This window comes from Rhineura floridana, chromosome 18 (genome assembly GCF_030035675.1).
Source record: "Rhineura floridana isolate rRhiFlo1 chromosome 18, rRhiFlo1.hap2, whole genome shotgun sequence".
Taxonomy (NCBI): Eukaryota; Metazoa; Chordata; class Lepidosauria; order Squamata; family Rhineuridae; genus Rhineura; species Rhineura floridana.
The window spans coordinates 26520202-26534649 of NC_084497.1; the positions used below are offsets into that span (position 1 = coordinate 26520202).

Genomic DNA, 14448 nt, shown 5'->3' on the forward strand with positions numbered 1-14448 from the left:
GGCTCTTCTGTACAGGTGGTGGGGGGAATCCTTTCTGTATATAAAACGTCCTTCCACCCACATTGGTAAGGTAGAAGGTAGTGTCATCTCCCTGATGAGCTAGGTTTCCACATGCAGAGATGTTTTAAAAATATTTTTATTTTGCCTGCAAGTGCATTCAGTTCACCACTTCAGCCAGAATGATGGCTTTGCTCCAGGAAAAGGGGGGGAGGGATTTGATCCAGTTCATGCTTAAAGGCAAACCTTCCTAATTTGCACTTCTGGAAACAAGATGTGAACCGAAACACACTTTGAATGTTGTGAGGCAGTTCTCCAACCAAATTGTTTGTTTGAAAAATGCATACACGCTGGGGAAATGGTGCATAAATGCATACATTCACGGAAATAACATCCAAAAATGCTTTATTTTAGAGGGAGTGAAAATAACATAGAAAAATGCATTGTATTAGGGAAAATGGCAAGAACGTGTGCACTACGCATCCAGAAAGGTGCATATGAAAAGAAATGCCTGCCCTATTGCTGTGACTGCAATTCGTTTTCAACTGCGTTTAATGTTTAATTTGAAATGGTTGTAACCTGCCCTGGGACTTGATGATGAATGGAGGGTAATTGAAACAATAATACCAACCGTAATAATGTTGGTGCAATAGATATGCCCCCTTGGCAGTTTCTAATCTGTGGTGAGTTAATGCCAGGACAGGCAGAGATTATTACACCATGGAAAGAGCTCTAAGTTTAAAGAATATGCATTTTTTGAACCTTTATTGTTATTTTAACACAAGGTGAAGACATGTGTTTCTTTTTAATTCCACAGTTTAATTTATTTTGCATTTTGGTTAGGATTTGAAATTGACTCTTCTGGGTTTGAAATTTGTTGCTTTGCATCATGGTTATGTTTTGAAATTGACTCTTCTGGGTTTGAAATTTGTTGCTTTGCATCATGGTTATGTTTTGAAATTGACTCTTCTGGGTTTGAAATTTGTTGCTTTGTATCATGGTTATGTTTTGAAATTGACTCTTCTGGGTTTGAAATTTGTTGCTTTGCATCATGGTTATGTTTTGAAATTGACTCTTCTGGGTTTGAAATTTGTTCCTTTGCATCATAGTTATGTTTTGAAATCAGCTTACTGATTATTCTATGTTGTAATTTGCTGCTTAATGGGGGATTGTATTTTGTAGATGAAATGAAATACAGGTATGTCAGCAGCTGGATAATTCATGTAGGTATTACCTGGCAGATTTTGGTGTTTGATTAGTTTTATTGTTTCAGATGTTGTCGTATTTTATTTCTCCTATCAAACGCTTTGCAATCTTTTTTCTGGATGAAAAGCAGTATATAAAATGCTTGAAACAAATAAGTAACAATAATCACCTTTTATTACAACAACAACAACAATAATAATATGTAGAAATGTGGAGAATGGAACTTAAGACTGGAAGAATGAAAAATTCAAATGTAAAGATTTGCCTGTCCCTACTTCTGGGAGTAGATGGCATAAATTGGGACATGTGTCCCCCCTTTCGTCAAGTGAAGGCTTTTCCTGCCATTGCTTGCCATACATATGCCAACAATGCCCCCCCGCCCACTAATGGCTATGAAGTGCACCTTGTGACGGCTTGGAATGTGATTAATCTCTTCTGTGGCCTCTGCGAGTGGAGGGGCAGCCTGTTCCCAGCTCCCCGTGTGTATAATCCCTGATTCCAATTTTTCACATAGCACAGACTCCCCACCTGCTCATCTGGGGAAAGGTCATTATCCGGAGGCTATTCACTGCCAGCGGAGCATGCAAGGGGAGCTGCTTCTTCCATTGTCTCTGCTGGCCTCTTCTGATTGGCTCCCGAGTGTGGGAAACTCGAGGGAAGCAGAGACCCACAGCTTCTCAGGGAGCCTGGGCTGTATAAATATAGGGCAGGAGCTGCTAGCCCCCAGCACATTTGCCTGGGGATCTCAGACTTACTACTAAGCAACACCTACCTTTGCAGCCGGGTTAAAACGGAGAGGAAAAGATGGCACCTTCCAGCGTTGTTTTCATGGATCAAAATGGCCTGCTCACCCCTAAAGAGAAAAATAAAGTAAGTAACTGAGAGTACGTGTGTTTGTGTGTGAGAGAGCTCTAATGGGGTGCATCTACTTAAAACGCTCAAAGGGGTTTAACAGTCATTTGCCCCAGAGAACACTGGGAATTGTAGTTCTGTAAGGGGGTAGGGAGAAGAGACAGGTAACCATCTCTAACAGCAAATTTATTTATTTTATTAGATTTATTAGTCGCCCATCCGGCTAGTTGTCCACTCTAAACTAAACTACCCCCCCACAAGATTCTTTGGGGTACGTCATGATGACAGCAATAAAATGGATGGGTTGCATTTGAGTAAATCTTATGCAGAACAGACCGGCAGAAATTCATGGACCTAAATTAGTGGTGGCCATTAATTTCAATGAGTCTACTCTGAGCAGGACTAGGATTGGAGACGACCTGATATGTTTGTCCTGAAGGTGTCATCCTTAACAAACCACTCTGTAAAATACCTGCTCCCCTCCCCCAAAAATCCCAAACCTGACATGCCACCTGCCGGACATCTAACACATTTGTGGAGTAAACAGGGGGCTCTGTCTGAACGCCTCTCCTAAGAAAATGTGCTTGCTTCCCTTTGCAGCTTAGAAAGCCGGTGGTGGAGAAAATGCGCCGTGACCGCATCAACAACAGCATCGAGCAACTGAAAGTCCTCCTGCAGAAGGAGTTCCAGAGGCATCAGCCTAACTCCAAGCTGGAGAAAGCCGACGTCCTCGAGATGACTGTGGACTACCTGAGGCAGCAAAGCCAGCAGCAGGCAAAAGGTAGGGCGAGAGATGAGCGTTTAGGCCTGTTCGAAAACAGCTAAAACACACTGTAGTGTATCACCCACTAGGTGGCGAGCTGTCATTTAGGAACATAGGAAACTGCCTTCTGCTAGGTCAGACCATTGGTCCATCTAGCTCAGTATTGTCCACCTTGACTAGCAATTGTTCTCCAGGGTTTCAGGAAGGGTTCTCTCCCAGCTCTCCCTGGGAATGCCAAAGATTGGACTTGGGGCATTCTGCATACAAGACAGAAGCTCTGCCATTGAGCTATGGCCCTTCCCCAAATGTCTTTATCGAGGAAAGGCCATCCAACCCATCCCCTTCCAGTTTCCTTTTTTTTTTGCCAGCCAACAAGTCAACTTTCCATGGCTACTGAGCATGCTTAGTCCTCATTAGGCTGTTTTATGTTGGGTTGCCCCCATAATTTTTGTTTTTTTAAGAAAAGATTTGTTTGTACTTCTATAGGCTGTCCCCAGGCATCCAGATGCTTCCTGCATGTTTCTCAATGGGCCCCATATTTGTTTTTTTTACTGCAGACCTGTTGGCACTCACCACCTGAGTTTGACATTAGAAGGAGGGATATTAGAGGGAGAGACTGAAAGGTGTTCTCCAAGCTATCACATGAATATTTAATCATAGTCTTTCTTTTCTTCTCCTTTCCCCCCCTTCTCTAGCAATGGGATCTGTCCACAAAGATATACAGGTGGACTTCAGAGAAGGTTACTCCAGATGCCTGCAGGAAGCCTTCCAGTTCATGTCAGTTCACAAAGTCCACACTGAAACTCAGGCCAAGCTAGTGAGCCACTTCCAAAGGAGCCAGCTGTCCATGCGTGAAGTCATCAGCGCGCAGTCCACACTGAAGCACCAGTCCTCAAAGAACGTACCAGCTCTTTGGAGGCCCTGGTAGACAGTCAAAAAAGCTGTCAATGGACCTTGTTTCCAGAGGGAGGGCAGGATTCCATCCAATCATCTAGCCCTGGTCTTCTTCTCTGTAGGGAATCATATTTCCCCTCTTTTCAAACTATTTATTCTTGGAGAGAAACAGAATGCTTGGGATTCTGTAGTCAGTCGAATTGTATTTGGGCTGACTTTTAAGGGTGAAAGCAACATGCAGCTATGTATCCAGTCTGGGGATGCGGGAAGTATGTATCTTCATAATGAAGACTGTGTGTACGCATGTGCGCATGCGATGAACAGCAAATTTCAGGTTGTCAAAGTGTAGAAATGTTTTTTCAAAATCTCGATGCTGCTAGAGGTTGCAGTAGGGCAGAGATGGGAAACTTGAGGCCCTCCGCATGGAATGCAGCTAGCATCAATCCCAGCCAGCATGGCCAATGGTCAGGGATGTTGGGAATTGGAGGGTCACAGGTGTCCTAACCCTACAGTAAGAGAACATTCTCTCGAAGCCTGTCAAAGGCTTGTGGCTTTGCTACCTTCCTGCTCTGGCAAACCAGATTTCTGATTTCCTGGTGGGGATTTTTTTAAAAAAAATTTGTCTGGTTGATAGAAACTGCAGGTCTTCCATTTCTTTAGGGAAGACTAGACAAAAATGCTGTGATGGTTCACTGATTTGTTTCACAGAGAAACGATACCCCCCCCCTTGCTTTCTTAGGGAAACCATACCCTCGTGCTTTATATTAAAGAGAAAGGGAAGGGGGGATTCTAATTATTCAATGTCATACATTCTGAGCGTAAGGACAATTTGCTCTTCCTGCTGTTTTTGTTTTGTTTCATTGAAATAATGATGTTTTCCTCTTGCATGGGGAATGCTGCCATTCACGGGATGGGTGGCATATGGTTTTTGTTGTGTCTCCTGATGCCAGGATCTCTGTAGTGTGTGCATACTGTGTATGCCTTTTGTATGACGTTATTGGAAAGCAAAGAATAAAATAAAAATGTGCTATGGAATTTCCCGGGCTTCGTGTTGTTTGGAAGTGGGGAACGAAATATGACCATGTTAAAAACAACTCAGTGCTGTCTTCCTCCTCCTCCTCCTCCTCCTCCTCTAGTTCTTCTTCTCCTTGGGCTTATATAGGCTATACCCACACTACATTTGAAGCCCTATGATGCCACTTAAACAGGCACAGCTTTCCCCAAAGCATCCCGGGAGCTGTAGTTTGTTGAGGATGCTGAGAGTTGTTTGGACTTGGAGACGCCTATTCTTCCCTCCCAGAGCTACAATTCCCAGTGTGGTTTAACAATCAGTCCCTCTTCCCAGGGAATTCTGGGAATTGTAGCTCTGTGAGGGGAACAGGGGGTCTCCTAACAACTCTCAGCACCCTTCACAAACTACAGTTCCCAGGATCCTTTAGGGGAAGCCTGACAATGTTGCTGTTCAGAATTCCGGCCACTCCATTCCAATCCTCCTTCCCCACAATCAGTCGGCATCCTGTGGCCACTGAGCATATTGCCCTCATTGGGATGTTCTTCTCTTTTAGCTCACCCACCAAGAGTTATCCTTCTTCTGCAAACTTCAGGGTTCCCTCTGCCCTGCTGGTACCTTCCTCTTCTGTGTGGGTGGTGCCGTTTTGGCCAAGTAAGGAACGGCGCTCGCAGCCTGAACACCGGAAGTAGAAGGATCATTATTATCTACATAGGAAAATAGGGAGCTGCATTGTACTGAGTCAGACCATTGGTCCACAGCTAAATGCTGCCCTCTAGTGGATCAAGCTGGGATATTATTATTTTTTTAAACTTCAATTTCCTTAAAGGGACACTGACAGGCGTTAGGCTTTAAGAACATAAGAGTGTTGCTTTGGATCAGGCAAGTGGTCCTTCTAGTCCAGCATCCTGTTCTCACAGTGGCCATCCAGAGGCCTATCAGAAGCCTCTGGGCATGACCTGAGTGCAAGAGCACTCTCCCCTCCGGTGGTTTCCAGTAACTGGTATTCAGAAGCATACTGTCTCTGAGAGGGGAGGTAGTTGTATAATTATTCACTGTATGTTTATCCCACCCTTTCTGCAAGAAGCTCAGGGCAGCATGCAGAGTTCTTCCCACTCACAACAGCCCTGTGAGGTAGGTTAGGCTGGGAGTCTCAAGCATGCAAGCGTCATGGATTGGAGATCAGGTCTCCCTGCTCCTTGTCTAGCTAACCACTACACAGAGCTTGGAAAAGTTACTTTTTTGAACTACAACTCTCATCAGCCCCAGCCAGCATGGCCACTGGATTGGGATGCTGGGGGTTGTAGTTCAAAAAAATAACTTTTCCAAGCTCTGCCACTACAGCAGACTTTGCTTCCCACTCAGCTTTCATCTCCTCCGTTATCGTGGAATGGAGCCTTTCCTAAAGTACTTTTGTGCCACTTTATGCAGTTCGAGCAAACTTGAAACTCGCCCAGGGGGTTTAGATGGGACACTCAGCTGAAGAAAACCCACAACAAAACCAACCTGACTACCATACAATGGGGAGGCCTTACTCTCCACAGTGAAATGTGCTAATCTAGAACAGACTCTCCCCAACCAAATGTAGGCTGTAAGGATGTGTAGCCTTTCTAATTTTGGTCTTCCACAAAAGATTTTGGGGCAGCATCTGTTGTTCCAACCAGCATTTTATCTTCACACCTCCGCCAGGCAGATAGGAAAGGGAGGGAAAAAGTCAATTAAGTTTGGTTTTAAAGGTGAACCTACAAAAACCACACTTTCTGAAACAATTTGTTGTTATACACCTTCAAGTCGATCTTGACTTATGGTGACCCGATGAATCAGCAACCTCCAATAGCATCTCTTGTAAACCACCCTGTTCTGCTCTTGTAAGTTCAGGTCTGTGGCTTCCTTTATGGAATCAATCCAGCTCTTGTTTGGCCTTCCTCTTTTTTTACTCCCTTCCATTTTCCCCAGCATTATTGTCTTGTCTAGTGAATCATGTCTTCTCGTTATGTGTCCAAAGTAGGATAACCTCGGTTTCATCATTTTATTTCTGAAACAATTCATTTCTGGAACAATATTTAATCCGAAACACAGCCTTCCTTCAAAATTCACGCTTCTCACATTTTTGCAGCGCAGTACTTTTGCCTCTGGCCCTGCCCATCACCGACAGGTGGCCCTTGAAAGATTGCCCAGAAGGGTATATGGCCCTTAGGCTGAAAAAATGTTCCCCACGCTTGAGTGTGATGGTCTGTAAGGCCACTCAAACTTTTTATGATGTGAACTCACCATTGTATTTTTATTAATCTGACCACCAGAGGTCACAAACTTCACCCAAAATCTATGCAGGAAGAGTGAGTTTAGAGGAAGCATGCACCCTATGCCCTTCGCAGGGAAGACCAAACACGTTCTTTTCTGTTTTTTCATTTTTCCACTGTTACGTTCAGTCTGACACATTTCCGCTTCAGTCTGATTTTTTTTAAAGAAACAAATCCTAACAAACATTCATCAACAGTCTAGTGTGCATGTCTCTTACAGGGGTTCCCAAACTGTGGTCTGAGGACCACCAGAGGTCCGTGAGCTTCGTTCAGGTGGTCTGCAGTAGGGATGTGCTAGAATTCCACCCAATTTGGATTTGGTACAGAATTTTCTATTAGTTCACTTATTCTCTATTGTTGCAGATTGGATGTTTGTGCAGCGATTTTTACAACTATTTTTGAAAAAGGATTTTTTTAAAAACAACAACAACAGCATCTGCCTCTAAGATATCTATTATTTATTTATTTATTACATTTGTATACCGCCCCATAGCCGAAGCTGTCTGGGCAGTTTACAACAATTAAAAACATTAAAAGCAAATATACAAATATACAAATTTAAAAACACTTAAAAAAAACCAATTTAAAAACGCATGCTAAAATGCTTGGGAGATATTGAGATTAAGAACCATTATTTTATTGATATTTCATTTCTCACATTTCTTTTCAAAATATTGATATCTCCTTTCAAAGTAATGAGATTTCCTATCAAAACATTGATGCCAATATCGTTATTTCGGGGAGGAAAAATACACAAATAAATACAGGTAAAAGTAAAAGCAGCAGACAGCAGACAAACAACAAACTTGAATCAGTACCGGCCTGTTAGGTTGACGGAAAGCTTTCAAAGTGGTACCAGGTGACAGATCCCATCCCTCATCTGTGCTATATCTGTGGATTTGTGGTTGAAGTCGGGAGAAGGTACGTGTACTGCATTAAATATGTCAATTTTTAAAATTGCGTTTCCTTGCTTCTTGAGTTTATTACACGTTGCATTTTATTGCATCACCACCTGAATTCGACAGAATAAAATACAATAAGTAAGGGAGAAAAAGAAGCAAGGAAAATGCATGTAGCACAGTGCATTGTAATTCCTACACCAGGCAGAGAAATCATCGAGTGGTCTGCTGAGACCCTCAGCAATTTTCACCACCGTGGACAGCTTGGATGAAAGCCCAGAGCGGATTCCACTGCCCCACTGACTTCAAAGCCACCAACTACCGCTAGTCAACAGGGGCAGAGGCTTGGTAGGGCCCTGACAGTGGAAGCTGGTCCGTTATGGTGAATGGGGCACTGCCCCACTAACTTCAGTCCGCCTTCAGCCAGCCACCGCTTTACTTCTTACTTAACAGCCAGCCGTCCCTGTCAGCTTCCTCCTCTGTGGTGACAGCGTTTGCCCTTGTAGAACTCAGCAGGGAGGAGGATGGGGACAGAGTGCGAGTCACTTGGCTCTGCCTACCATTGGCTGTGGTCGCGCCAGCCATTGGCTGCTGGGGCTCCTTGCATTCTGCCCTACCAGTTCCCAATGGTCGCCAGCCACCACTGGGCCCAGGTCCGTCCCACTGAGCACCAGAGTGCTCCCATTTCTAGGCTGGGTCAAAGGTGTGCCCTGAAAGGGAGCATATCGTTATAACCTTTGGTGTGGGTGCAAAGGGAGGGACATCGGAAGCTGCTGTTTGCTGAGTCAGCAGTCCATGTAGCTCAGTATTGTCTACACAGACTGGCAGCACCATTGCAGAGTCTCTCCCAGCCCTACATGGAGATGTCATTGGGGACTGACGCTGGGACCTTCTGCATGCAAGGCAGATTCTCTACCACTGAGCTATGGCCCATCCCCACAAGGGCCCTTCCCTGGTGCAGTCTCGATAGCACCCCCCCCCGTCTCCTGCATACACAGCAACTGCTGAGGAGGCACTTCATGGGACCCCCCCCAAAAAAACACATGGGCTTCAATTTATTTTAAACAAAGCAGTCCTGCAAAAGGCCGATTTCATCATTTTTTTCAGATTATCTCAGGCTGCCTCAGCAACTCTTGTTCGCCTCCTCTGCCTCCCCGGTTAGGATAGGCCAAGACAAAGCTTCCTTGGCAGATAATCTAATTGTTGTCAGTGAGGTTTTGAAAGTCATATGCAAAGTCATATGCTGAGATGACAGAGAAGTGAGTGTGGGTCAGCCTGCATGTGTGGGTGCGGCCAGGGCTAGGGTTATGATCAGATTGCAGAAGCAAATCCACTAGGGTTGGGCATGCCCCCCCGACCGGGGCACGACCGGTGACTTTGAATCGGACTCAAATTGGGGCAGACCTGGCCCAGATCCAGCCCCCGAATGGATTTGGGGGCAGAGCAAATGTTTAATCAGATGTTTTAAACCCTAATTAAACATGCAGTCCAGAGGGGAGAGATCAAGAGCAGTAGTGTAGTGACAGATTCGGAAGTGCAGGGTCCCTTCATGTTAGTCACAGCCAGGCCCCCTTTTTTGCTGTGAGGTTGAGAATGAGGTCCTTGTTAATGCCTTCTCCCATGACAACAGACATCCTTAGGAGCCAAAAAGCAGGAAAGAGGAGTGTTAGCTACTGAGAAGAGTCTTCTCAGTGGCTGACTCTCCTTTCACTCTGATTGGCTCCAATCAGCAGGAAAGGACAATCAAGCATGTTAGAAGACTCTCTTCAATGGCTAAACACTCCTGATTCATGCTGATTGGCTTGTAGGATGCTGGAGACATAGGTACCCTGCTGGGATCCTGCTCTCCCCAAAAGTAAGGGGTCTAAGACCCCCTGGAACCCTGGACAACTACACCCTGTGTCTCCTCTCCCCTCTTTCCAACTGCATGTTTATTCAGGGTTTTAAACCTCCATTTTAACATACGGTCAGGAGGGGTGGTGGGGTGGGGAGGAGACACTGTATCTTCTCCCCCCTGCCTCCTGACCACCCTGCAGAGATCCAACCAGTGAGTAAAGGATTCAGCCCTGCTGGGTGCTGCTTCCTCAGCGCATTCTTTGCAGAGACCATACTGGCAAAACAGCCTGCAGGATTGAACCCTCTGCTCATCAGCGGGTGAGAGGATGGTTCAATCCTGCTCAAGTCTGACAGTTTGTGTGTGTTTCCCAGCTGGTCTTTCTTTCTTTCTTTCTTTCTTTCTTTCTTTCTTTCTTTCTTTCTTTCTTTCTTTCTTTCTTTCTTTCTTTCTTTCTTTCTTTCTTTCTTTCTTTCTTTCTTTCTTCCCCAATCGCCCTGGCGCCAAGCAAAACAAAAGAGCCTGTGTTAAAGAAGAGGCACACATACAACGCCCTCTGCTAATTATTCAGATTTCTTATTTATTTATTAATGTATACACCACTTAATGCCAAAATAGGCTTCCAAGTGGTTGACAAAGTGTAAGAAAACCTGTTACAACAGACGTGGGGAACTTTTTTTCACACCTAGGGCCGCATTCCCTTGTAGGCAACTTCCTGGGGGCCACATGCCAATGGTGGGAGGGGCCAGAGGCAAAAGTGGGTGGGGCAATGAACATGAATTTCACCTTTGTACAGCAGGCTCATTTCTACACACACTTGCACCCCCCTCTCTGCCCTCCATCAAGGCAAGCAGAAGGTATGATCCGAATTCAAGGGCACATCGCAGCCAGGCCAAAAACACTTCAGGAGGTTGCAAAGCAGGGTTGGGGAGGGGTGTGGCCTGGGGAGAGGGGTATATGGCTGGAAGTAGGTGTGGTCTGATGACAGGGGGTGTGGCCAGCAGAGAGTTCCGAGAGCCAGTCTGAAGGGCCATATTTGGTCCTCGGGCCTGAGGTTGCCCACCCTCCTGTTGTTCAGAAAAAATAAGCACATAACAAAAGTTTTTAAAATGTTTTTAATGCTGTTTTGTCTTAATGTATTTTAAGATTTGTTTTTATGATGTTTTAAAGTGTTTTTAGTGCCTTGTTTGCCTCCCTGGGCTCCTGCTGGGAGGAAGGGCGTGATACAAATTAAATAAATAAATAACAATAACAACAACAATAACAGTAACAACAAACAAGCAAACAAATAAACAAAATTGGACTGGGAAGTAGTCCCCTAAGAAACACAAGGATATCAGCCACTGATGGCGTCTTTGGCAAACAAGCTTCAAATGAGCGGCTGGAAGCTGAAACTTGAGATCAGGGCGAGGTTGTTGCAAGCTTACCTGGTGGTGGCAATTTCTAGAAATCCTTCCCATGGAGTAGGTTGTTGTGAAATGAAGTATTCTACTCGTGATTGGAAAAGCATTGTTGCATATTGCCAGTTTGCTCTCAGATTCAAGGTACTTGTGTTAGTTTACAAAGCCCTAAATGACTTGGATCCAAAGTACCTTAAAGGACTGCTCGACTCCCTATGTTCCATCTCAATCCCTGAGATCTTCTGATGGGGCACTTTTGGTGGCTCCACATGCCGCTGAGGTCTGGTTGGCCTCCACCAGGGACTGAGCCTTTAGTGTGGTAGGCCCTGCCCTGTGGAACTCCCTACCACTAGAGGTTGTGCAGGAAACATCCCTCCTTTCTTTCAGGCGTCTTTTAAAAACCATACTTTTTAGACTGGCCTTTGAACACGATTTTCCCTCCCCCAAATCAATACAGTACTGTTGATGCTTTTATTATTGTTTTTAATTATTTGTAATTGGGGTTTTTTAAAAAAAATTACACCTTTGTTGTAAGCCGCCTTCATGGGCTCTGTGAAAAGTGTGGCCTATAAATACTTTAATAAACGCAAAAATAAATATTGAAACAGGAATGGATGCATCTGTCTTAGTTTCTCTGAGCTGCCCATTCTCAAGTTCAGTTTGCCCAATTTCTGCAACAGCTTGTGATGTTTTAAAAGAATGTCTGTGCTAAAATCTGTATAGTGATAAAGTCAGTTTCATCCATTGCCTTCAGTGGGCCTACTAAGAGTAGGACTAACATTTATGTGTTACTTATGTGTGTGATTTTATTTAAGCATTTATGTGTTTTTTTTTACTGGCACACAGGGTCCTCTAATATACACCTTTTTGCATTGCAAATTTTGCATTGCAAATTTTGAATGACAGCAGTTTTCCACTTTGCATATTAAGAAGTGCAAATGTATATAGGTCAGAAGCACGTAGCTGTTGCTTGATAACTCATTGCAAATATGGGATTTTTTAAACACTCATTCTTCAAAGGAAGCCATTGACGGGCTCGGTTTCCTGCCAGTGATATATCATTTTGAAACTGTCACCTCTGAAAATATATATATATAAAGTTTGGAAAATTCTAGATGGTTTACATGTAGCTTCCTTCTCCCACACATCTCAAAATTGTGTCTATTTCTCCAGGGTCGGGTTTAGCCTTCATTTCTCATCAATGAGAATGATGGATTGTAGTCAACTACATTTTACTCAGAGCAGACCCACTGAAGTGAATGAATACATTAGTCATGTTCATTCATTTCAGTGGGTCTACTCTGAGTAGTAATGGCATTGGCAACAACCCTATATATCTAAATCAGATGCAGGGAGCTTTTAGCCCTCCGAATGTTGCTGAACTACAACTCCTATTATCATCCCTAGCCAGGCTTGCTAGGACTGATGGCAGTTGTCGTTCAGCAACATCTGGAGGGCCAAAGATTCCCCACACCTGATCTAAACAGTTGCTCCTTCAGTTCTTGTGTTAGGAATCCATGGGGTGTACACAGCTTTAGCAGATAATCAGAGAGATAGGTAGTAATACTAGAAGTAAATACTATTTAGCAGATAGTAGTTAGAATAGACCCATTTCAATTAATGCAGGTCGCAACCACACCGTGCATTCAAAGCACTGTTTGTCAACCTTGGGTTCACAGATATTGTTGGACTACAACTGCCACCATCCTTGGCCATTGGCTAAGCTGGCTGGGGTAATGGGAGTTGTAGTCCAATAACATTTGGGGTCCCAAGGTTGAAGAACAGTGATTTAAGGCACATTGAACACACATTGACTCTTGCAAGCCTTTTTTATTTTAAATTAAGACCGGGGTACAAATGCTTCAAATCAATAAACAGAATGATGGCTAGCAAGCACAATCTTTCTTCCTTTCCCCCACTCCCTCACTGAACTTTGGGGGAGGGGGCCCATCTGAACAGCCACATATCCTCCGGGTCAACTTGGATGCACTGGAAGTAGCCATGTTGGTTGCTCATGCAACGGACCCATAAGCATATAAAGTGGAGGGTGGGCGGCTTGCATGTAGGGGTGAGGGAGACACCCAGTTTTGTTAGCCTTTTGATGAGAAATGGCTTGATCCGCACCTCTCAAGCCAAGATGCTAACGGAAACACAATTACCGTTTGACATTTGCGACTTCTGCGAATTTTGCAGTGCAGTCTTCCAGGGCATGTACAAAAAATGCATTTGATTAGGGGAAAGTGTGCTTAAAAGTGTGCCGCCCTGGGCTCCTGCTGGGAGAAAGGGCAGGATATAACGCTAATAAAATGTTTCCGAGCTCGATTCAAGGTGCTGGTTTTGACCTATAATGCCTTACACGGCTTGGGACCACAATACCTGATGGAATGCCTCTCCCGACACGAACCCACCCGTACACTATGCTCAAGATCAAAGGCCCTCCTCCGGGTGCCTACTCCAAGGGAAGCTCGGAGAATGGCAACAAGGGAGAGGGCCTTCTCAGTGGTGGCCCCCAAATTATGGAATGATTTCCTTGACGAGGTGCGCCTGGCACCAATACTGTTATCTTTTCGGCGCCAGGTCAAGACTTTCCTCTTCTCCCAGGCATTTTAGCATGTTTTTTATATTGTTTTACATTTTTAAATTATGTTTTAAATTGTTTTTTAAAAAGATGTATTTTAAATTGTATTTGTTTTTCGTTGCTGTAAACCGCCCAGAGAGCTTCGGCTATGGGGCGGTATACAAGTTTAATAAATAAATAATGAAATAAATAAATAAATAATGAAATAAATAAAGCATATGTCCATGAAAATTGTTGTTATATGCCTTTAAGTCGATTACAACTTATGGCGACCCAATGAAACTTTTTTTATATATATTCATAGGGTTTTCATGGTGAGAGGTATTCAGAGGTGGTTTTCCATTGTCTTCCTCCAAGCCTACGGCACCCGGGATTCCCAGGCGGTCTCCCATCCAAGTACTGACCAGGCCTGACCCTGCTTAGCTTCCGAGATCAGAGGAGAGTGGGCATGTTCAGGGTAGCATGACGATAGGTCGTCTGTGAAAATAACTCATAAAACTGCATCACATTAGGGGAAAATGGCTTGCAAATGACAAGCATGTCAGTCAAAACGGCAGATGCAATTGGGCACATCAGGAGCCAACCACATTTTTGTGAGGATTTTTCTTTTTTTAAAAAAAAAATGCAAATTGTGTGGGAAAGATGGAGAACTGAATTTCAGATTAGAAAAAGGAGGGGTGGAGGCATTGACAGGTGCTTTTTATTTCTCTCTCTTT

At 44.2% G+C, this 14448-nt stretch overlaps 1 protein-coding gene and 1 pseudogene across 1 annotated transcript; one reads left to right on the forward strand and one right to left on the reverse strand.

Moving 5' to 3' along the window:
* Positions 1–2007: 2007 nt before the first annotated feature.
* Positions 2008–3746, forward strand: LOC133372564 (transcription factor HES-5-like). Its single transcript, XM_061601346.1, has 3 exons — positions 2008–2073; positions 2656–2836; positions 3514–3746. Exons 1-3 carry the CDS (start codon positions 2008–2010, stop codon positions 3744–3746), a joined length of 480 nt encoding a protein of 159 aa, XP_061457330.1.
* A 10341-nt stretch (positions 3747–14087) lies between these two features.
* LOC133373038 (5S ribosomal RNA) lies at positions 14088–14206 on the reverse strand (annotated as a pseudogene).
* Positions 14207–14448: the final 242 nt, after the last annotated feature.